Genomic DNA, 21,283 nt, shown 5'->3' on the forward strand with positions numbered 1-21,283 from the left:
CAAGGGCGCTGGTCGTCTGCGCATTCTGGGTTTAGGGAGGTAAGCCTGCGTGCACACAGAGGCGAGCAGCAGGATCTTGTAGGCCATGAAGAAGCTGGTTAGACGTCACTTCAAGGAAATGGGGAGCCACTGAAGGCTCTGGAGCAGTGCAGTGAGGTGGTCAGAGTTGCATTTTAGAAAGAGTCCCCTGACTTCTCTGCGGAGAAAAACAGAGGCAGGGACGCTGGAGGAGGCTACTGTTCAGGAACTAAGATCCCACATGCCCAGCATGCAGCTCCCCAAAACAAACAATGAAACAACAGCAAGAGGAGTCAAGGAGGTGGAATAGGCAGGATTTGGAGGCGGGGGCAAAGGACCTAGACCTAGAAATGAGGACAGAGTCTAGGTTCCTGGCTGGGCAGCGGGGAGCTGGTGGCTCGGAAGGAAGATGGCCGGATGTACTTGGTTGCACACCCGTGTGGGCTTCCAGGTATCCAGCAGAGTTCTGAGCTAGAAATAGGAGCCCGTGGTATACAGATGGTAACTGAGGCCATGGGAGTGATGTTCAGGGAAGAAGTGCTCAGGCCAGGGCCATTAACATTAAGAGGACATGCAGGGGGAGGAGAGGTCTGCAAAGGAGATTTGGAAGGTGGGACTGGGAGTTGGGGAGAAACCAAGAGAGCAGTGACTCAGAAAGCAAAGGCAGGGTGTTTCTAGAAGGCCAGGGAGGCCCAGGGTGAGATGTCACAGTCCTATGGGACTGGCAGGGGCTGGTGGTTGGGTTTGAAGGAACAGGAGTCAGGCGGCAGAGGCCAACGGAGTAGCCATTGGGGAGGAAGTAGAGGCAGGGAGTGCGGGGAGGAGTTTTAGAAGGTATGTTGGGGTGAGGGGGTGTGTATGTCTGTCTGTCTGGTCTAAGTAGGAAAGACCATCCACAGGTCCAGCAGAGAAGCAGGAAGGGCCTACGGCTGTCTGTCTCTGGGTCTGGGCCCACCTCCATGGCCCCCTCCTTCTCCCACTGCCTGCCCTCCAAGGGCCTCCCACTTTGCTGTCCCCCTGCCAAGGTACACACCAGTCCCGCCACTTCTAGACGGGGCCTCTCACCCTCACCTACCTCCAGAGTCTGGGCCCACTCCTATCCTGGCCCTCAGAGTGGGGCGGGGTTGCACGGGGTCTTTGGGCCTGGCCTCCTGGCCTGAGCAAGCACAGAGGGACTGCAGGGGAGCCAGGCTAGGGCACTGCCCGGGGAAAGGGGAGGGGGCCTGGGTGGCAGGATTCCTAACAGGAGACTGGCTGGAGTGCAGAGCTGCAGCCCTTCCCCAAGCTGGTGTGAAAACTAGGCCCTTGATGGGGATCAGACGGGTCTGACTGGTCAGGGAGGGGGTGGAAGCTAAACAGCAGGGACTCTGGAGTCAGACTGCCTGGGTTCAAGTCCAAGAGCCACCACTCATCAAATGTGTGTCTTGAGCAAGTTGCCTAACCTCTGAACTCTCAGTTTCCTCATCTGAAAAGCTCTCATAGGCTTGTTGTGAGGATTAAATCCATTAATCCATGTAGAGTTTTTAGCTCTGAGTGTGAGCTGTTCTGGGGTGGGTGGGGGGAGGGAATTCAGTGATGGGGGTGCTGGTGAAGCAAGCAGTCGAGGTACCTCTTGTGCTGGGGAAGGGGTCCCATGGGCTCCACGCACACAGTTGCTGCAATACACACTTAGTCCCCCACGTGATCCTACCTCTGATTCTTCTGCTGCTGCTGCTGCTAAGTCGCTTCAGTCGTGTCTGACTCTGTGCGACCCCATAGACAGCAGCCCACCAGGCTCCCCGTCCCTGGGATTCTCCAGGCAAGAATACTGGAGTGGGTTGCCATTTCCTTCTCCAATGCATAAAAGTGAAAAGTGAAAGTGAAGTCGCTCACTCCTGTCCGACTCTTCGTGACCCCATGGACTGCAGCCCACCAGGGCTCTTTCATCCATGGGATTTTCCAGCCAAGAGTACCGGAGTGGGGTGCCATCGCCTTCTCCGCTGATTCTTCTGACTCACCCCTTACACTTTCCTGAGCCCCCCCGCCAGCCTGGTTCTACGTGCCTCATATATCCCCTGCCTCTCTTCTTCTCCCCCTGCTGAAGGCCCTGCAGGCAGAGAGGGCTCCAGCTCCTGCACCTTTCAGCCGGCCCTAGGAGGCCAAGTCTGGCCCTGTCCTTTGTCCTGTGGTCCCTGGTCTTCACTGGACCCTTAAGGTGGGCCTCAGCTGCCCCTCCCCAAAGCAAGGCTGAGACAGTCTTGCCACGACCCTCCATAGCCGCCTGCTGTTCTACCAGTTCTTGGCCCAGCAAACTTCAAGGTAGGAAATGAGTATCTGTATGCCATAGGTCGCAGACTTTCCTGCCAAGGCTCACCTCTGGGCTAAGAGCCAGGCCAGACGCCCAGCCGGTTCCCCATCCCCCCCTGCTCAGCCTTGATCTGTCTCTGGTGGTGCCTAGATATCAGTGGGTCAGCTCTGCCTGTGGTTGCCTGCTGTGTGGCCTTGGACAAGTTGCTACCCATCTCTGGACTTCCTCAGCCACAAGAATCCGAGGCCAAAAATAAAGGGATTCAAGGACTGTTCTAGGAAATGTGATGGTTGGTTAAAGTGAACCAGACGAGGCTCGTAACCTGCTTAGCACAGCCCTGGCAGAGCCGATGATGGCCTCTCCTGCCCCGTTTAGAGCACGGGCTGAGGAGTCACGCAGACCTGGATTGGGATCGCAGTTCTGCCTCTTTGTGACTGTGGGCAAGTGACCTCATTTCTTCAAACCTCAAACTCCTCCTCTTTAAAAGGGGGATAATGATAGTCCCTGATGACAACAGCTAACCCTTTCGGGGCTCTTACTCCATACCAAGCACTGTTCTAAGAACTTCTCATGGATTAACTCGTTGAATCCTCACACCAGTCCTTTGAGATGGATAAGAGTATTGTCCCCACTGTGCAGGTGGGAAAACAGAGGTACAGAGGGGTTAACTGACTCACCCATGGTCACCTGGCTAGGAAGTGGGTGAGCTGGGAAGCGACTCCATGAAGGCTGGCTCCCCAGTCTCCCCGCTTTCCCACCATGCTATCGGGCCTCTTAGAAACAGTGACTATAAAGGGCTTAACCCAAGCCTGGCACATAGTAACGACTTAACTAATGTTAGCAATTGTTATTACTGTCACCGTGATTCTCCCACTCCTTCTAGATTTCTGTCTTGACAAGTCAGTAAGAAAACTCTCTGGGCTCCAACCACTCTAGGTTGGAGCCTGGGGAGGGCCTGAACGGAATCTTCCTCTTGCCATCCCTTCCATCTGCCAGGCAAACTGAGGGGAGAGAGGGACGTTAGCATGGATGTGTGGCCTGGGGTGTGCAAGTCATCTGGGGAGGGGGTGGGTGCTGCTAACTGTCCCTACTCTCCCAGGGTCTTGGTGATTCTGCACACCCTCATGCCCACCCCACTCCCTAGGGGACTGGACTCTTGGTTCTACAGTTCCTGGGAAGTCCGTCCCTCTCTTGAGCCCTTCTTCTTTCTTTCTAGCTACCAGAGGCCTCTCTTACAGAACTAGGGTAATGAAGACCCCTCCTGAAGCCCCCACCGTTCTCCTCACTTCCACCCCCGGGGACCTCTCAGCCCCATTCTCAAAAATCCCAGTAATTCCATGGAAATTGAAGTTACCTTAAATATTCTAATCTTATAACAATTTTGCTTCAATCAACATCTAAATGTGACCACATGTGCCCAGACCACCCAGAGGCCTGGTTGGTGGTTTGGGGTGGGGGGTAAGTTCCTAGACAGATGGAGGGCAAGAGGGCTGCTCTCAGGAATGGCCTGGCTCAGGAGGGGCTCCCTGGGGGAGACGTCTGCAGGTCACTGAGTCCCTTCCTGGCCTGCTCACACTGAGCAATCCTCAGGCAGCCTGGGAAGCACAGGCCTGGGCAGAGTCTCCTATACTCCCTCCCAGCTGGGCTGGGGGAGGGCTGGGCGCTGGTGATGCTCAAAGGCAAGGGGAGGCTGGGGCTGGCTTCATGGGCCTGCAGCTCAGAAGGGCTTGGTTTAGGGCTCTTTTGGGTCATCTTTTCTGAACCAGGGGCTCTGCATTTTTGTTTTGCCCTGAGTTCACACTGCCCACCCACCCTCTCTCTATGGGCCCTCCTTACTCCATTCTTACACTTAGTCAACAGTGAATAAAAATTTATTGAGTACCTGCTTTGTGCTGAAAATAATGCTAGACACTTGGGGATACAGCAATGAACAATAGAGGCATGGACTTGATTTTGCAAAATTACCATCTGCAGACACTCATATATCCACACACAGCAATTCTGCAAGATAATTCCCCCAAATATCATGTTCATCATAACTGCCAATTAGGGAACACTCAGCCTAGGCCAGGAAATACACATACTTCATTTTGTTTTACCCTCAAAACAGTCAGCAAGGTAGGCATTATTATCCCCATTTTCCAGACGAAAAAACTAAGGACCAGAGTTCCAATTCTTCATCCAGAGTCACATAACCAATAAGTGGCAGAGCTGGGGCTCACCCTTGGCTCCACGTTTTCAACCTGTCCTCCCCATCACCATACATGCCTTCAGCTGCTTCCCCATGGATAAAAGCTCCCAGCATCGTGTCTCCAGCCCTCAATTCGGGGCTACATTTTCATTAAATGAAAGAATTCACATAACAGACACACTCCTCAAGGAACACAGGCAAACAGTCACCCAGGGAAATACAAAAACACACATATGCAACCCAGAATATACTGGAGAAGAGAGTGGTGTCCAATCCTGGGCTGTTTTGGTTCAAGTCCTGAATCCACTATGTGTCAGCTGTGTATCTCGGTTTTCTTATCTGCAAAATGGAATAATGATAGGGGTATTGTGAATGCTCAATGAGAGATGCATGTGAAGTGCTTAGACTAGCGCTGGCAGAGTCGCTCTGCAATAAATATTAGCTGTTGCTATGAATAACACTGGTCTGCACTCACTCACATGCTGTCATGCTCATCAAGCCATCTTCCCAGCCCTCCTCCAGCCTGGCTCAGTCCTAGATGCCCCCATGACCGATGGTCCAGGCCTCCAGAGCCAGGAGGGACAAGCAGCTGCTTCTCTCAGCATCTCCCAGGGCTATACCTGTGTGGTGGGGGGTGAGGGTACTGCTTCTCACCTGTTTTGGGTCCATCAGAGAAGGCTTCCTGGAGCAGGCCTCGAGCTCACAGGCTAAGTGAGCCAGGTCGAGTCAGGAGGCTGCTACCCTGTGCCTTGACTCCCTCCATTATTCCTTACAGCACCCACCCCCTCAACTCTGCTGCAGCGCCCTCTCTCCACCCCCTTCCCCACAGTAGAAACTTTCCTCTCCTTCTGCCAGAAGCGCAAATTGCCCCCAGGAATGCGCTGCATCCCACAGCTCCCCTGGCAGTGGCCAGCGGCAGTCCTGGGGTCAGACCTGGCCCTACATCAAAGGCTGGGGATTGGTAAAAGCGAGGCTCCACGCCTGCCGCCACCCTCCCCTCCCTCCCACCGGCCCTCTGGCTTCCAGGGAACAGCACATGGTAGCACTTAAGCTCCAGGAGAATGGAGGATGCCTTTCCTGCACTGCCACCCCCTAGCAGCCACAATGAACTACTTGTTAGGAGACTGTTTTAATTTTACTTAATGCCATTTCTGCTCCTGGGGCTCTGTGGCCACCTCCTTCTCAGACCTGGATGCCCAGGACAAATGTAGGGGGCAGCCAATCTGCCAGAGAAAGGGGTACCCTGAATCTGGAAATGTCACTTGTTGGGGGCTGGGGCAGGGACAGGACCCTCTTACATCAGGGGAAGAGGGCTGGTACTCTGGTCTCCACTCAGGAAGTGAGGGAGTTAGTTAGACAAGGGCTCAGAGCTAGCGCATCCAACTCAGGAGGTTGGATGTCTCATACTCAGGAGTATGAGAGTATGGGGTGTGAATGGAAGCCAGAGACTTCTTTGCCAATGTGTTTTTTCCAACACCCTGGGCAGCCATGGGAGCTTTGTTTTCAAATGGTTGTGACTAAAGGAAGGGGGCACTTTCAGGCTCTGACCAGCCTCTGAGATTTGCTCCATCAGGTGCATCTTCTGGCAAATTCTGAAAACCAGGGATCCCATGGTTACTCTCTGGGATGTTAGTGGTGATCTGGAGACCCCTGGTGGCCAAAGGCTGCAGACAAGGCCTTTCCTTAGCGCTCTGCCCAGCCAGCGCCAAGCCCCAAAGCCACCAGCATGGACTTCTCCCGCTATCCAGGCTCTTTGGGAACCCCACCTGGTTAGTCAGCCATTCCCATATAGCCAGGCAACCCTGCCCCTTCTTGTCAGGAGGGTGTGCCAGTACATCATGAATGGGGAATGGCCTAGCCTGGGGGTTATGGGGCAGGGGGTGGTCCAACCTCAGCCACAGTAAAGCAAAGGGGTATGTAATCTACAGCTAATTAATTTCAGAGGTGGGGGGAGCAGCTGTTGGGTAGCTCGGCCTTGTATGGTTGGCTCATCTGGGGAGAGAATGAGGTGATGTTCCGAATAGCTCATAGCCCTCAGCCCTTTCCCTTCTCTCAGCCCCTGAATGCACATCACACAACTGTGAAGTTGTAATTGGGAGAACTTACTAAGGGGACTTTGTTTCCACAGCTTTCTGACCCTGTAATGCTGCCCAAGTTAAATTCTGGGAAAGGAAATATCCAAAACCTCACGCCATACAAACAGCTGCTGGAAAGTAGGCTGTGGTACTAGGAGGAGAGGAAGGGCGAGGGCCCCCCTGGAGAAACCAAGGGTGGTGCAGCACACTTTTCTTGGCAGGTCCAGACACCACACACTTTCCACATCGGGCCCCAACATTCACTCCATCAGCCGTGCACTCATTCACTCACACTCTAGTGTGACTGCACCCAACCCCATGCTGGGTGCTGAGGATGCAGTTGACCAAAATGGGGTGCCTGCACTGGGGCCCCAAACCATATGTCTCTGGAGGGGGAGGTAAAGAGGCTTGGAGAAGAAGGGGATCCTAGAGGAAGCATCAGTTCAGTTCAGTTGCTCAATCGTGTCCAACTCTGCGACCCCGTGGACTGCAGTACGCCAGGCTTTCCTGTCCATCACCAACTCCTGCAGCTTGCTCAAACTCATGTCCACGAGTCAGTGATCTCATCCTCTGTCATCCCCTTCTCCCGCCTTCAATCTTTTGCAGCATCAGGGTCTTTTCCAATGAGTCAGTTCTTCACATGAGGCCAAAGTATTGGAGCTTCAGCTTAAGCATCAATCCTTCCAATGAATGTTCAGGACTGATTTCCTTTAGGATTGATTGATCTACTTGCAGTCCATGGGTCTCTCAAGTCTTCTCCAGCACCACAGTTCAAAAGCATCAATTCTTCGGCGCTCGGCCTTCTTTATGGCCCCCGGAAGTGATCTTTCCTCCTCGTCAGCAGCTTAACCCAGCTGGAGGAGGCAGGTCGGGAGTTCTAGTGCCCTAGGACTTTATGACCAGACACACTTCAAGCACAATGCTCCCCTCATCTCAGGCTTGTCCACTAACCTTGGGGAAGGTTTGGGGCTCTGTTTCACCCCAACAACCTGAATATCTGGACCTCAAGGCCAGAGGCTGTCCCCAAGAAGAGTGCTACCAAATATGGCCTGCTGACCTCTGACCCATCTGTTTAAAAGCTACCCTAAGCTCTGTGAGACTGAGAGAGGGATCCGCAGGCCTGCTGCCCCACCATCCCACAGTGTGAACCGGCATCATGGTTAAGAATGTGGGCTGTGGGGACTTCCCTGGTGGTCCAGGGGTTGAGGATCCACCTTCCTCTGCAGGGGGCACAGGTTCTATCCCTGGTCGGGGAACTAGATCCCATGTACCACAATTAAGACCCAGCACAGAAAAAAAAAACGACATGGGCTTATGGAGTCTGGCTGGGGCTTTGAACCCTAGCTTCTCCACTTACTAGCTGTATGACCTTGGGCAATTTGTGGCCTTCTCCTAAAAATGATATTACCGTGAATTAGATAATGCATACAAAGTGTTCAGTGCAGTGATGACACTTGGTACGCACTCATTAAATGGCACCCTAACAAGGTTTTCGTGGTCTTTCTAGCCAAATCCTCCAACGTGGTGGCCAAGAGCCCAGGATAGTCCATTTTAGGAACATCTGGGATACTGGTCTGCATCTAGATTTTGCTATAGACGGTGGACTCAAAAATGACTCTGAAGGAGCCTCAGTTGCTCCCAGACTTCCCAGACTCTGGTCCACAGGGAGCCGTGTTTCTGGATTAGATAAAATCAAGGTAGGGCACAGAACCCAGCAGGTCTCCACACCACATTGTAACAAAATTCCCAGGGCTGAGCAGAAAGAAAACAGGACATGATTGGGGTTTCACTCAAGAATGTGTCTTTATTGAAGAATTTGTAAGAAAAAAAGACGGACCCTCTGTAAAAAGAGGAGATGTTGCCTCCAAACAGCAGGGAGGAATGAGAGACCTGGGTGGTTTCCCAGAAGTCAATGTTTCTGGCATGACTGGCTCCCCTTTCCTGGCAAGCACTGGAGGGTATCACTCCAGCCGGCAAATCCGCCCCGCCCCTCCCACCATCTCCTCCCTGTCCGGTGAGTTCTGGACCCCCTACAGTCACTCACCAATGACTTTCTGAAGACCCAGGTATAGGTGTGCGAGGTTTGCCTCTTAATGGGGTCAACGTGGGTTCTGCTTTGGAAAATTCAAACAGGAATGTAAAATGGTTGGAGCTCCTTCTAGTCCAACCAAGGATGACTACATCCAGCCCCTTTGAAGGGAAAGGGAGCACAGAATTTCGCTCCTGAATGCGCACACTTGTAGGTAAACAGACTATATCACAGTCTGCTCTTTATTAACACGGAGAATGGAAACAAGGTTAGAAGAATATATAACATCCGTTAAAGAGTCACTGAATTCTCAAAGGCAGAAGGAGCACTGAGGCTTTCTGATCCAACAAGTGCTCCTGCTAGCTGCCCTGAAGTCCTGGGGATGGTCATTCCTCTCCAGCTGGGAGGTTGTCCTCAATCCGCCTGATGAACCTCATCCGGATTTCTGTCACACCATCTCCTTTCAGGGTATCCTGGACAAATTTGGCCTCCACAGCCATCTGGACCTGGGGGACAGTGTGAAAATGAACGGGCCTCTGTGAAATCACTGGGGATGCAGCTGTAACTGCCTCACCTAGAGCAGCCTAGACAAGGGGGCTGGTTTCCACAAGGACAAGGTTGCTAGCTCCTGTGTAAAAGGCAGTGGCCCCGACCCAACGGGAGACTTAGAAAGAACACTCGAAAATTAAACTGCCACCAGATAAGCCAATCTGGGAACGGATGCTCCTGGGCTTTGGGGGCTGACGGCACCGCCTCCCAGCCTAAGCAATGAGGATCACCACCACGTAGAGATCTCCAACTGGGATCCTGTGCTTGGCAGCCTCACCATCTCCAGCAGCGAAGTGCCAGGTGAGCTCTAGACCCTTCTTTTCACTCTCATTCATTCATTCAAGCATGTATTAAGACCCTACCACCTTTCAGGTGTCTCAGAAGGAAAAGAGCTGCACTCACCATCTCCAAGGCTCCTCGCAACACCCCACACAAGAGATTGGAATAAATAAGGGATGAGTGGTTATCAGGAAGTTCCACGAAGTCCACCAAGGGATTATTTTCCAAAATGAGGGAGAATTCGTCACCAGCTGGGCTCCAATTGGTGATGCTTGGAGTGATGCCCAAGTACATCTTGAATGCCACCTGTCAGGAGACACACAATGGCACTACGGGAAGAGCAGGAGGGGCTGTGCACCAGGTAAGGTGAAGTGATGGCACCAGAAAGGGGACTTAAGTGGCTCTGGGAAAAACTGGGGCCTCCGCAAGACACTGAAGCTTCAGGTATTCAGGGCAAAGAAGGAAAAGCAACTGTGCACAACTCCGCACCCCTCTCCTTCCAGTGGGGCTTTAATCCACAGGGATGCTCCCAACCATTCTTCCCTTTCTCATAATCTGTACTATTCTTAAACCACCAGGGAAGGCTTCTTTGGCCCAGACAGCTGTAGCTATTCTTCTGGAATACTAAGGGCCTCTCTAAGGAAGAAGGTGGTAAGCAGTGCCTTCCAATGACAATTCTTCAGCATGGCCTGGTGGCCCAGGATAATGACCTTGGCAATGACATCTGCAGTTTCCCGAAAGTCATGGCACCTCCCGACGTTTGACCGTGCCAAGAAATCTTCAATCAGTCGGACTCCAATGTTATAGCCCCTGGGAAAGAAATGAGAGAACCAACTATATTATGGGGTCTGAATGTCTTATGTCTGCATGTAATGCTGTTGGTGGTAAGGGACAATGAGGACAATCCCCAAACCTCCCAATAAATAAGCAGTGGAAACAGCACCAGAGGGGTTGGCTGTGACAGAGGACCTTGTTCTGGGCTCTAAGGGACCACGGAGATTTGGTGTGCTCAGGAGTCTCATTCCTGTCTCTCCCACAGAGGAGCTCACTCACATTTTGTCCAGCTGTTTATTCACATCTTCATCATTTTCATAGTCCTTGCAGAGCTGGGTAACTAGAGCCCCGTAGGTCAGGGTGAAGAGCTCAGAGCTCTAAAAGAGATTGAAAAGGCAGTCAGGAGCAAGCCACACAAAAGAGAAAGTGTGGTGAGAGTCTAGATCAGCCTCAATGCAACTGGCAGAATTCAAAGGAAGGTTACTGGTGTCCGGTGGGAAAAAGCATCATCCTCTGTGGAGTAGCCAAAGAATCTGGCTCCCTAGGGTCAATGCAACAGGGCTGCAACCAGACCCACTAGAAAATGGGCTGAGAAAGGTGCCTCATCCACTAAGCAGTCACCCTTCCAACACGCCGAGGTGACTTCTGCTGACCCAGGACCCCACCATAGCTGCCAAGCCTAACTGCACTCCTAAGGCCCCATCTAGGAGCAGCAGAGGAGCAGAGAGGAATGAAGTACCAGATGAAGTCCACTGCACTAGTGAAGACCCCTCCAAGTCACCAACAGGGGAAAAAATAATGTTCCTCTTGACACAGCTCAAGTGTTTGCAGAAAAGGGGTAACTGAAGGAAATACAATCTTTTCTGTGCCTGGAACACAATATTGACCTGGACTGGCTTCTATTACAACCACAGTTAGAATCACAGAATCTCTTTCTCAGATAAAGAATCCTGTCACCTACCTACCAAAAAACAGAGAGATGGGAAGGTGAAAGGAACAGCAAATACCAAGACTATAGAATAAAAGCAGCAGGTTGGAGCAAAGGCATTATCAAAGTTAAAGTGAGAAACGTGTTAACATCTGGGTCAACGTACTTACATAGAAGTAAGGCTGAAAATCAAGTGCCACCCAAGCAGTCCCTTCTGCATGGAGGCTTGTCAGACTTGCAGCAGAGCACATTCCTGTCTGAAAGTCTTCTGGGGAAGATAAAGTCAAAGCCCAGACTCCCAGGACCCACTGTTCCTCACCTCATCCTCACGGCCTGGCGATGAGGTCACTGCAAGAAGGGTAATGCGAGTGCCTTTTGCTTACATACTGCATTCTATTTTTCATTATCTCAGTTTCCATTCCACACTAACTCTGTAAACCATAAAGGGCAGGAACCAATCTGGTTTTAGAGATGAGGAAACTGAGCCTCAGAATGGTTCAGTGATTTGTCCAAGGACAGCTAATTATTGACAAAAGTAATCGGGGAGACAGAAACCAGAAGTTTCTAAGCCACTGTTCATTCTGCTCATTGTTCCCCACAACTGCAGTATTAATCACCTCCCCCCAAAAAAAACAAAAGATAGCTGTACTATGGAGTCAAAGAGAACCAGCTTCTGAAAAAGTAAGCTCTCTAAATTCAACTAAAACAGATCAGGGTATCTCCAAGATCAGGGTATATTACCAAGTATGGCAGTTAAAGGGGAGCTATTAAGCAGAAGAATGATTTTTAGTAAAGTTAAGGGTTTGGCATTAGAGTGGCCTGGGCGTGAATGGATGGAGACAGTCCAGCAGTAACCAGTCCATACAGTTGGCGCTGCTGCATTATATCAGGAGAGCTTTCCTTGCATTATTAATGAGTCCTTGGATGGAGAATCCAAGAGCCTTGCCCACCATGATGCCAAGTAACATACGTATCACGATGTTATTAAGCACTTTACACATGCAGCAGCCCTCAATTTATCAATAAGAAAAATCAAGGCCCTAAACAGATCTGTCGGTGCTCAAAGAATCAAGAAGCCTGGAATCTGGGAATGGAATCTGACCCAGACTCTCCACAGCCTCTCTTAATTTCTAAGTTTATCTCCACTCAATTATGAACCAAGCCTATGTGGAATAGCTCATGACATAAATAGTGCACACCTTAAAAGGTCTTCAGACTTTAAAACAGGAATGAGTTGTAGTGTAGGAAAAACCTTTCATTCAAGGTTTACTATGTACCAGGAACTACTAACAGGAGGGAAACAAGCAATGAACTGAATAAATAAACGGTGTGCCAGACAGTGTAAGAGCCACGGAGGAAAATGAGCATAAAAGAAGATTAGTGAATATTTATGTTCACCTGTATGTGTTCTTGCCTGGAGAATCCCAGGGACGGGGGAGCATGGTGGGCTGCCGTCTATGGGGTCGCAGAGTTGGACACGACTGAAGCGACTTAGCAGCAGCATATGTGTATGCGGGGGGTGTCAATTTTAGATAGGGTAGTTAGAAAAGGCCTCATTAAGATGATGGTTGTACAAAGACCCGAAGGTAATCAGGGAAAGCCATGAAGACATGTAGGTGAAAAAATTGAAGGCAGCAAGTGTAAGGCCCTGAGGTGGGAGTACGTCTGCTATGTGTGAGACACAGCTAGGACAGCAGTGTGGCTAGAGATGAGTAAACCCAAGAGAAAACAGGAGAGGAACTCAGAGAAGTAACAAGAGGCTGCAGTCTGAAGACCGGTATAACTTAAGGTTCCACGGTACCATAAAGGTCACATAATTCAACCAGCCCCATTTCGTCACTGAACAGAAGCACATTCTTCCTCCCAACAGAAATAGGAATCTCTTCTCAAAACTTCTACTTTCAGACTGCTTTAATTATGTTTAATAATAATGATCGTTAACATTTATAAAACTTTTTTAGAGTCTCTTCAGAGATAGTCACTTATTGATCTTCACAACAACCATGAGAGGTCAGCAAAATAAACACTATCTATCCCCATTTTACAGGCACTAGGTTAAGTAACTGAGACTCACTCTTCTTAGTGCTCAGCACTGTCCTGTAAAAGTTATTAAGTCATCCTAAGTCACTGCTTAATCTCCCTGAACATCAGCTTTTCCCAGCTGTACAGGGGTGACAACATTATCTGCCCTTCAGGATTATCAGTGAGACAACGTGTGTGTAGAGTGCCTGCCACATAGTACCTACGCAAGGAGTAGGTACTGTAGGATTTCCCTGGCAGTCCAGTGGTTAAGACTCCACACTTCCACTGCAGGGGGCATGGGTTTGATCCCACATAGGCCAAAAAAAAAAAAAAAGTAGATGTTGTTATTTGTTCTTAAACTGCTTCTCTGTGGCGTGGTGCCAGAAAGCACTCTGAACTAAGTTCAAAGAGGGAGATTCTGAATCACTATAAAGAACTTTAAAGCAATTAGTAAGGCATATAGAAGGATCCAGGGTTTATAGTCAGAAGACCTGATTCTAAGTATAGAGTTGTCACTGGCCGAAAGACTTGAGCTAAGTCACTTCACTCTGCTGAACTTCAATCTTTTCCAACAAAAAAAGTAACAGTGAAATCTGCCGTGCCAATCACAGGGTTGATGGAAGGGGAGGGTCTAATGAGATAATGGACTTAAAGATGCTTTGCAGACCAAGAAACCACAGGAGTGATTTCATGCTGGCAGAGTCAAGTACTTCAGGCACCCTGTGCAGAGTAAGTTAAGCCAAGCCCTACACTCAGGTAAGCCACTGTACTTGACGGTTCTCAGGCAGCTTTGTAGTCAGTGCACCAAACAAAACATCACAACTCCTTAGGGGGCTAACCTTTGGAGCTAAAGTTCCAAGATACTTATTAAGAGTCATACTTACTATTTTTGTCAACAAAAGTAATCCAGTGTGACTGCCCGCAAGATGCTAGGGAAGGAAGGTCACTAACAAGACTGAGTCCCTCCCTCTTCGTCACTCTCCATCCTGTCACAGAGATTCTGAGGGCTGCTACTCAAGTAGTAACTCACCTGAGCTCTGGAGAATATAGTCACAACACTAAAAAAGGGCAGGCCTAAACACACAAAGGTTAATTAATATCTTTACTAATAAAAATGCCTGTGTGCTGACCATTTTGTAGTCTATAGTGTTGCTGTTGCTGCTAAGTCGCTTCAGTCGTGTCTGACTCTGTGTGACCCCAGAGACGGCAGCCCACCAGGCTCCCCCGTCCCTGGGACTCTCCAGGCAAGAACACTGGAGTGGGTTGCCATTTCCTTCTCCAATGCATGAAAGTGAAAAGTGAAAGTGAAATCGCTCAGTCACATCCAACTCTTAGCGACCCCATGGACCGCAGCCCACCAGGCTCCTCCATCGATGGGATTTTCCAGGCAAGAGTACTGGAGTGGGGTGCCATTGCCTCCTCTGTGTATAGTGTTAGGTTGGTGCAAACGTAATTGTGGTTTTACACTGTTGAACTCTGCTGTTTGATACTGGAATACATTCTTAAATAAATGTGGTTATGTTATACATCATTTTAATGCACATTTCTCACTTTATGATTTTTTGCTAATGACACTACTTGGTGTTTTTTATGTTTATTTTATTATTTTTTAAAAATATTTATTTGGCCGCTCTGGATCTTAGTTATAACATGTGAGCTCTTGGTTGCAGCATATGGGATCTAGTTCCCTGACCAGGGATCGAACCTGGGCCCTCTGCATTGGGAGCTCAGAATCTTAACCACTGGACCACCAGGGAAGTCCCTTATGTTTATTTTAGACTAGGGAAATGATGTTACACAAAAAGCAAATTTGAGCGATTTTCTTATTCAAGTTCAAAATGGGTCATAAAATAACAGAGACAACTCTCAATATCAACGCATTTGACCCAGGAACTGCTAATAAATGTGCAGTGCAGTGGTGCTTCAAGAAGTTTCACAAAGGAGACGAGAGCCTTGAAGACGAGGAGCGCGGTGGCCAGCCATCGGGAGCTGACAAGCATGCAACGGCAGTGACCGATGGAGAGGACCACCAACCTCATCCTGTTATAACTACACGAGAAGCGGCCAAAGGACGCAGTGCCAACCGTTCTACGGTTCAGCATTTGAAGCAAAGCGGAAAGGTGAAAAAGCTCAGTAAGTGGGTGCCTCATGAGCTGAAAATCAAAAATATCATCATTCTGAAGTGTCATCTTCTCTTACTCTACGCAACAACAACGAACCATTTCTCAATCAGATTGTGATATGTGATGAAAAGTGGATTTTATATCACAACCAGTAACAGCCAGCTCAGTGGTTGGACCAAGAAGAAGTTCCAAAGCACTTCCCAAAGCCAAAGCTGCACCAAGAAAAGGTCACAGTCACTGGTGGTCCGCTGCCTGTCTCTTCCACGACAGCTTTCTGAATCTTGGCGAAACCATTATATCTGAGAAGTATGTTCAGCAATCGATGAGATGCACCGAAAACTGCAACGCCGGCAGCCAGCATCGGTCAACAGAAAAGGGCCCAGTTCTGCGCCAAGGCAACGCCCAACCACGTGTCGCCCAACCAGCGCTTCAACTTAGCTTCAGAAGTTGAACAAACGGGGCAACATAGTTTTGCCTCATCCGCCACATTCACCTGACCTCATTCAACTGACTACCACGTCTTCAAGCATCTTGACAGCTTTTTGCAGGGAAAAAGCTTCCACAACCAGCGGCAGGCAGAAAATGCTTTTCAAGAGTTTGTCGAATCCCAAATCACAGATTTTTACACTATAGGAATGAACATGCTTATTTCTTGTTGGCAACAATGTGTTGACTGTACAACCAAACAGTGCGTTGGTTCCTATTCTGATTAATAAAGATGTGTTTGAGCCTGGTTATGATGATTTAAAAGTCACAGTGCAAAACCGCAGTCCAAACAAAAAATTACGTTTGCACCAACCTCATCACATTGAATCACTGAGTGCACATGGAACTAACACAGCGTTGTAGATAAACTTTAATTTAAAAAGGAAAAGGACGCTGGGACGTCCCTGGCGGCCCAGTGCTCCGGACTCCATGCTTCCACTGCAGGGGGCATGGGTTCAGTACCCGGTAGGGGAACTGAGACTCCTCAAGCTGCTTGCTGTGGCCAAAAATTAATAAAGATAGTGAAACTGATGTTTATAGCAATGAAGACACTTGCCCAAGGTCACACAAGCAAGCAGTGAAGCCAGGGCTCAATCCCAGACACGTCTATGCTCCCGGCATTGTGTATTTTTCGACCTCTCTCATAGAGGACTGCTTCTCAGGGTTGGGGACTAGGACTTCAACTCTGCATTTCCCACAGCGCTTTACACAGAGCTGGGACCCAGGAAAAGTTTGCTAGACAAATGGGTTGTTTCTGTTTGCACAGATTAAAAGCAGAGATCTAATTCCTTGGCCATATTAACCATTTACGTTTCGAAAGGGTTAACTGGGAACACAGCAATTAGAAGGAAGCTGGGCTGATTGGGAAGTGGACTGCTAGAGGCGGAGGCTCCCCAGGCAGACAGGAAAGAAGGGGAGCATGTCAAAACCAGGTGGCCACAAAGAGGATCACATGACAAGCCTGAGGTGGGTACCGACAGAACTGAATGACAGGATGCACCAAACCCTCACGCCACTCATTTAACACAGACCGCCTGGTGCCAGGCATCGTTTTAGGAGCTGGGAGTACAGCAGTTAACAAATCAACCCTTGCTCTCGTAGAGCTACATTCTCATGGGGCAACTATAAGTAAACAAGTAAATACATAATTTATAATGAAGCATTTTAAATGAAAAAGACAGTGCTTGAAGAGAGACAGAGTAAGGGGATTGAGAACCAGTCAGGAGGTCAGGGAAGCCCTTTATGAGGAGGTGACCTCTGAGTACCTGTAAATGAGGTGAGGAGGAGCTAGATACTCTCTGGGGGAAGGTTCCAAGCAGAGACCACAGCAGTAGCAACACTCTTGAAGCAGGAGTGCACTGAAGCCTGTCCTTAATTCCCTCAATTCACCAAAACTAAGTGAATACTGAGGGTTGCGGGGTGGGGACTGAAGGTTCCTGCTAAACTTGTATTAAAAGTTTCAATGTTGTTTTAAGTTTTAAAAAAAGATAGGAAAAAGAGTTAGATATGAAAACTAAACAGGAAGACTTCTGATATCTGCTCATAGAGGAAAAGGAGAGGAAAATAAACATTTACGATGTCCCTTGCATTTTACATTGTTATCTCACTTAATCCTGCTGCTGCTGCTGCTGCTGCTAAGTCGCTTCAGTCGTGTCTGACTCTGTGTGACCCCATAGACAGCAGCCCACCAGGCTCCCCCATCCCTGGGATTCTCCAGGCAAGAACACTGGAGTGGGTTGCCATTTCCTTCTCCAACGCATGAAAGTGAATCCTAGAAAGGCATTATTTCCCTATTGTATAGATAAGTAAACTGAAGACCAATCAGGATTCCAACAAATATCCATGCTTTTTATAATACATCAGGGGTCACCAACCTCTGGGATCTAAGGCCTGATGATCTGAGGTGGAGCTGACGCAGCAACAGAAACAAAGTGTACAATTATGTAAGGTGCTTGAACCATCCCCAAGTCACCCGCACCCCCGCACCCCATGGAAAACTGGCAAACTGGCCTCCATGAAACTGGTTCCTAACTCCAAAAAGGTTGGGGACCGCTAACCTGCATGACACTATTGCCTAGCAAAACACTCTTCTTCCTTTTTCTTATTTCCTCCAAAACAGGAATTCTTAACCTATGATTCACAGAGTATTTTCGGGGGCCCACAAGTTCCCCCTAAATGTAAGTAAATGTCTGTTTATGTTTGTCTATTTACTATTCCTGGGGAGAAGACCCACAGCTATTATCAACTTTTCAAAAGAGATCCAACAGAGAAAAAGTACAGCACTACTCTGGAGTCACAGGGCCTCCAGCTGCCCGTATTTGGTGGCTGTTCCTGGCATAAGATACAAAGGTGTAATGGGAGTTTGGTCATCTTCTGTAGAGCTGAGTGTCAACAAAAGGCTGCAGATCTGCCCTGCATGCGACCTTCAATAACTCCGTTTGTAAATCGGAAAATAAAGACAAATGGGCAATTCTAGAGGAAGTACGAAGATGCCAAAGAAAACAAACACCTGTCAAGAAATCCCCTTAGTTTAGAGAAAAACATCATCAACCTTACTTTCCAGGCCCAGCCCTCACCAGCAGCCAAACTTTCTAGGATAGACGGTGTCCCACTATTTCCAGGACAAGAAGGGAGCCTGTCCACCTTCACCAGAGGGAGACCACTTACGGCCTACTCTGGCCCACCCCTTACTTTCTTGCTTTCTGGTTAAATCAGTACCTGAGCATCTCACAATGCCCACGGCACAGTGTGGGAGACATTATAGTCCAGTAGTCTGAAGCATTAGCTTTGATGTCAGAGAGACTTGGGTTCAAATCCTAACTCGTCTTAGCTGTAAATAGGGGCAAGTTATGCAACATCTGAGTTTTAAAGCGGCGATGTTATCATCCACCTGACGAGTTATTTTGCGGATTAAATGAGATAACAGACGTAAAGTGCATGGCCCAGTGCCTAACGCAGTAAGAGAGCAACAGTGGGAGCTACTATTATCGTCACCGTCGTTGTTGGTCTCGTACGCAATAGCACTCAGGTGGCGGGGGAAGAGGTCTTCGAGCTCCTCCAGCGGCCCTCCAACTTGCCCGGCACTCGGGACGCTCCCAGAGCTAATCTCCGCTCTCGACCCACCAATGAGCCCCTTCCTTCCCTCCAGTTGAACCACTCCCTCCCAGGGCAGGTAGAAGGCGCCTTTCCAGTTGAGACTTGCACCCCGCGCTGGGCCCCTTCCCCAGAACACCTCCATTCCGCCCCACCCGCCGAGGTCACACGCTCCGGTTACCATTTTCTTGCTCTCGGTGCCACGGTTCGCCTGCCTCGACATCTTGCCGGCCGCCTTACCCTGCCTCGCCACAGACCCACTCGGCAACCCCTCCCAACACAGCTCGACCCAGCTAGCTGCCCCCTCAGCGTTAAGAATTGACCGGCACCGACTCACCGCGCCTGCGCAGCTGGCCGCGGGGCACCACGGGACTCGTAGTCCGGCAGACGAGGGTAATTCCCGCGCAATAAACGCCGAACCACAGCACCCAACAGTCCCACTGGTAACACCACCCCTTAGTGCAGCCCAACTACAACTCCCAGAGTGCTCCGCGCACAGAGAACTCTTGTAACATGGCTCCCTATCGCCTGGTTTATGGCCACTGGGTGGCGTCCGCAACTTGCAGTAATCCTGTATCATCCACACAATTCTTTCCCACCCTGCCTAACCCTCACTCTGATGCTCCGCAAATTCCTCCCGTCAGGGATGGTCTTGGAAAGTCCCTCTTTCAAACTAGCTTCTTCCGCTGTTGCTGCAATTCAAAGCCAGAAGCTCCCAGGATGTCCCAGAAAACTGGCCATGGCTCCTACACAGATCTGGCTTCTTCTTTACAAAAATATTTGATGACCACCTACCATGTGGCAAGCATTTCACCAGTGACTTTCTCTTCGAACGGTCATCTGTCCCCAAGCCCCAAAGGCAGCGAGCACCTGCATCCTACCACCGTGGCTTCCTGATGAAATATCCAGTCTGATAAAGTTCAGGTCAATTTCTCCCTCTCTCTTCCCTAGAACAAGACTGGTTCCCAGAAAAGAAAGATCACTGGCGTTGGTAGCAGCCAGTTCTGGATTTTAATCCTAGCTTTGCCATTTTAGGCAAATTGCTGGCTCTCTCAGTTGTTGTGAAGATTGGTGAGACATGTATGCAGAGCACTTGGCACAAAGTAAACGTGCATTCCCTTTCTTTCAGCCACTCTCTGGACACACAGCCCAGCAAACAGGCCCCAGAAATATGAGGGGGATGAGCTGGCCACACCCTCACCCATCACCAAGGGGAAGTCCTACAGTCCCTGACCATAGTTCTTTGGTTTCAGCTCCAACCATCCCTGCCTGGCTAGTCAGTTCTGAGAGGACTGTGCTATGAGTCCCTGAGCCCCGTCTTCTGACTTAGGCCTGGTAGCCTGACTGGCAGCTGCATTCTAGCCCCTAGTCTTCACCATGACAACGAGCCCGACCAGACTTGAGCCATCCTGGCTGGGGAAGGCTGGGGGGCCCAAGCTGCTCAGCCTGAAAACCAGTACCCAAGATTCCCCCAGTCTGTCCCTCTCGGTGCAGAACCAGTTATTATTATACTCTTCTCCCTGTGGCACAGACCTGCTGGGGACTCTCTAGAGGCAGTGACCTTTGACTCTCTGTCCTGTGTCAGTGCCTGGGCTGAGAGCTCTGGGAAAGAGCATGAGGGTCAGTTGAGGGTGGGGATGAGAGCGCAGGGGTGGGCTAGCCCGCAGAGGCCAGCAAAGTTAGAGAAGAACCTCCTGCATTCCCAGGAGAGGACAGCTGAGGTGAAAGCTGCAGTTGGCTGGCCTGTCTGTTGGTCTGGGCTCCTCCCTGCCGGCTGCCCTTGGCTGCCCACAGAAACCTGAGTCACAGTCACAGCCAGCCACTCGACCCCACCCAGCCTGCTGTCAGGCCAGGCGGGTCTGGAGAGATTGAAGGCGGAGCCTCTCCATGCCCATCTTACAGCCTCTTGAGATTCTTCCCCTCTCTGCCTGTGATTCCGCCTTCTGGCTTCTTTTTCTCTGGGACTCCTCCTCCAAGAGAGAGTCACCAGTCCTGAATCCGGGGGGGGCGGGGTCCATCTCAGGCTAATCTAAAAGATCTCCTCCTGGCTCCTTAGTAACTTCTTCAAGGGCTCTCAGTCCCAACTCCCAATCCTTCTCTATCACCTCTTGGGGGCCAGGACATTTAAGAACAACAGCCACCCCTCTCCCTAGCCTCACCCTGGCTCCTTATCCCAGGAAACTAATGCAGCAGGGACAGCCCCCCATCCCTAGCAGGAGCACCAGAGCCCCCGGCTCCCCCGGCCCCCCCGCCCAAGAACCCAAAAGGTTGAACCTATTTAATCCGGAATCTGAGTTCCTCCTCCCACCAATCCCTCTCTGTTACTTCCCCTCTGCAAGATCTGGAGGGAGGGAAGCGGTATTGCAGCTGGTGTCAACACTGGCCTTTAAGGACATTCCCCACCTCCAGCCCCAGGGAGTGAGCCCTGG

General features: G+C 50.1%; 1 protein-coding gene across 4 annotated transcripts; it reads right to left on the minus strand.

Annotated features, from left to right (window-relative positions):
- Positions 1–8,349: 8,349 nt before the first annotated feature.
- On the minus strand, positions 8,350–20,064 carry TRAPPC3 (trafficking protein particle complex subunit 3). 4 transcript variants are annotated; one of them, XM_086379401.1, is made up of 7 exons: positions 18,480–18,535; position 17,846; positions 14,037–14,081; positions 10,482–10,579; positions 10,139–10,238; positions 9,552–9,734; positions 8,809–9,106 (listed from the first exon to the last, which is right to left on the minus strand). In XM_086379401.1, the coding sequence occupies exons 1-7, from the start codon at positions 18,518–18,520 to the stop codon at positions 8,987–8,989; spliced, it is 588 nt and encodes a 195-aa protein (XP_086235527.1). In that variant the 5' UTR covers positions 18,521–18,535; the 3' UTR covers positions 8,809–8,986. The 4 variants fall into 4 exon arrangements, with proteins under 4 accessions (XP_086235517.1, XP_086235507.1, XP_086235501.1 ...); XM_086379391.1 differs by lacking the exons at positions 14,037–14,081; position 17,846; positions 18,480–18,535 and adding an exon at positions 19,650–20,064 and having other exon boundaries at positions 8,350–9,106; XM_086379381.1 differs by lacking the exons at positions 14,037–14,081; position 17,846; positions 18,480–18,535 and adding an exon at positions 19,192–19,803 and having other exon boundaries at positions 8,350–9,106.
- Between the last annotated feature and the right edge of the window lie 1,219 nt (positions 20,065–21,283).

This window comes from Bos grunniens, chromosome 3, assembly GCF_055505025.1.
Source record: "Bos grunniens cultivar Pamir isolate PY7600 chromosome 3, Bosgru_T2T1.0, whole genome shotgun sequence".
Taxonomy (NCBI): Eukaryota; Metazoa; Chordata; class Mammalia; order Artiodactyla; family Bovidae; genus Bos; species Bos grunniens.

Excerpts from the sequence above, each read along its gene's own strand:
- TRAPPC3 (XM_086379375.1), bottom strand. The coding sequence starts at position 19,434 with ATGATACAGGATTACTGCAAGTTGCGGACGCCACCCAGTGGCCATAAA. Across the intron at positions 9,735-10,138 it reads CTGCAGATGTCATTGCCAAG|GTGGCATTCAAGATGTACTT; the intron begins GTCATTATCCTG and ends GTCTCCTGACAG. Across the intron at positions 9,107-9,551 it reads TGCGAGGAGCCTTGGAGATG|GTCCAGATGGCTGTGGAGGC; the intron begins GTGAGTGCAGCT and ends ACTGTCCCCCAG.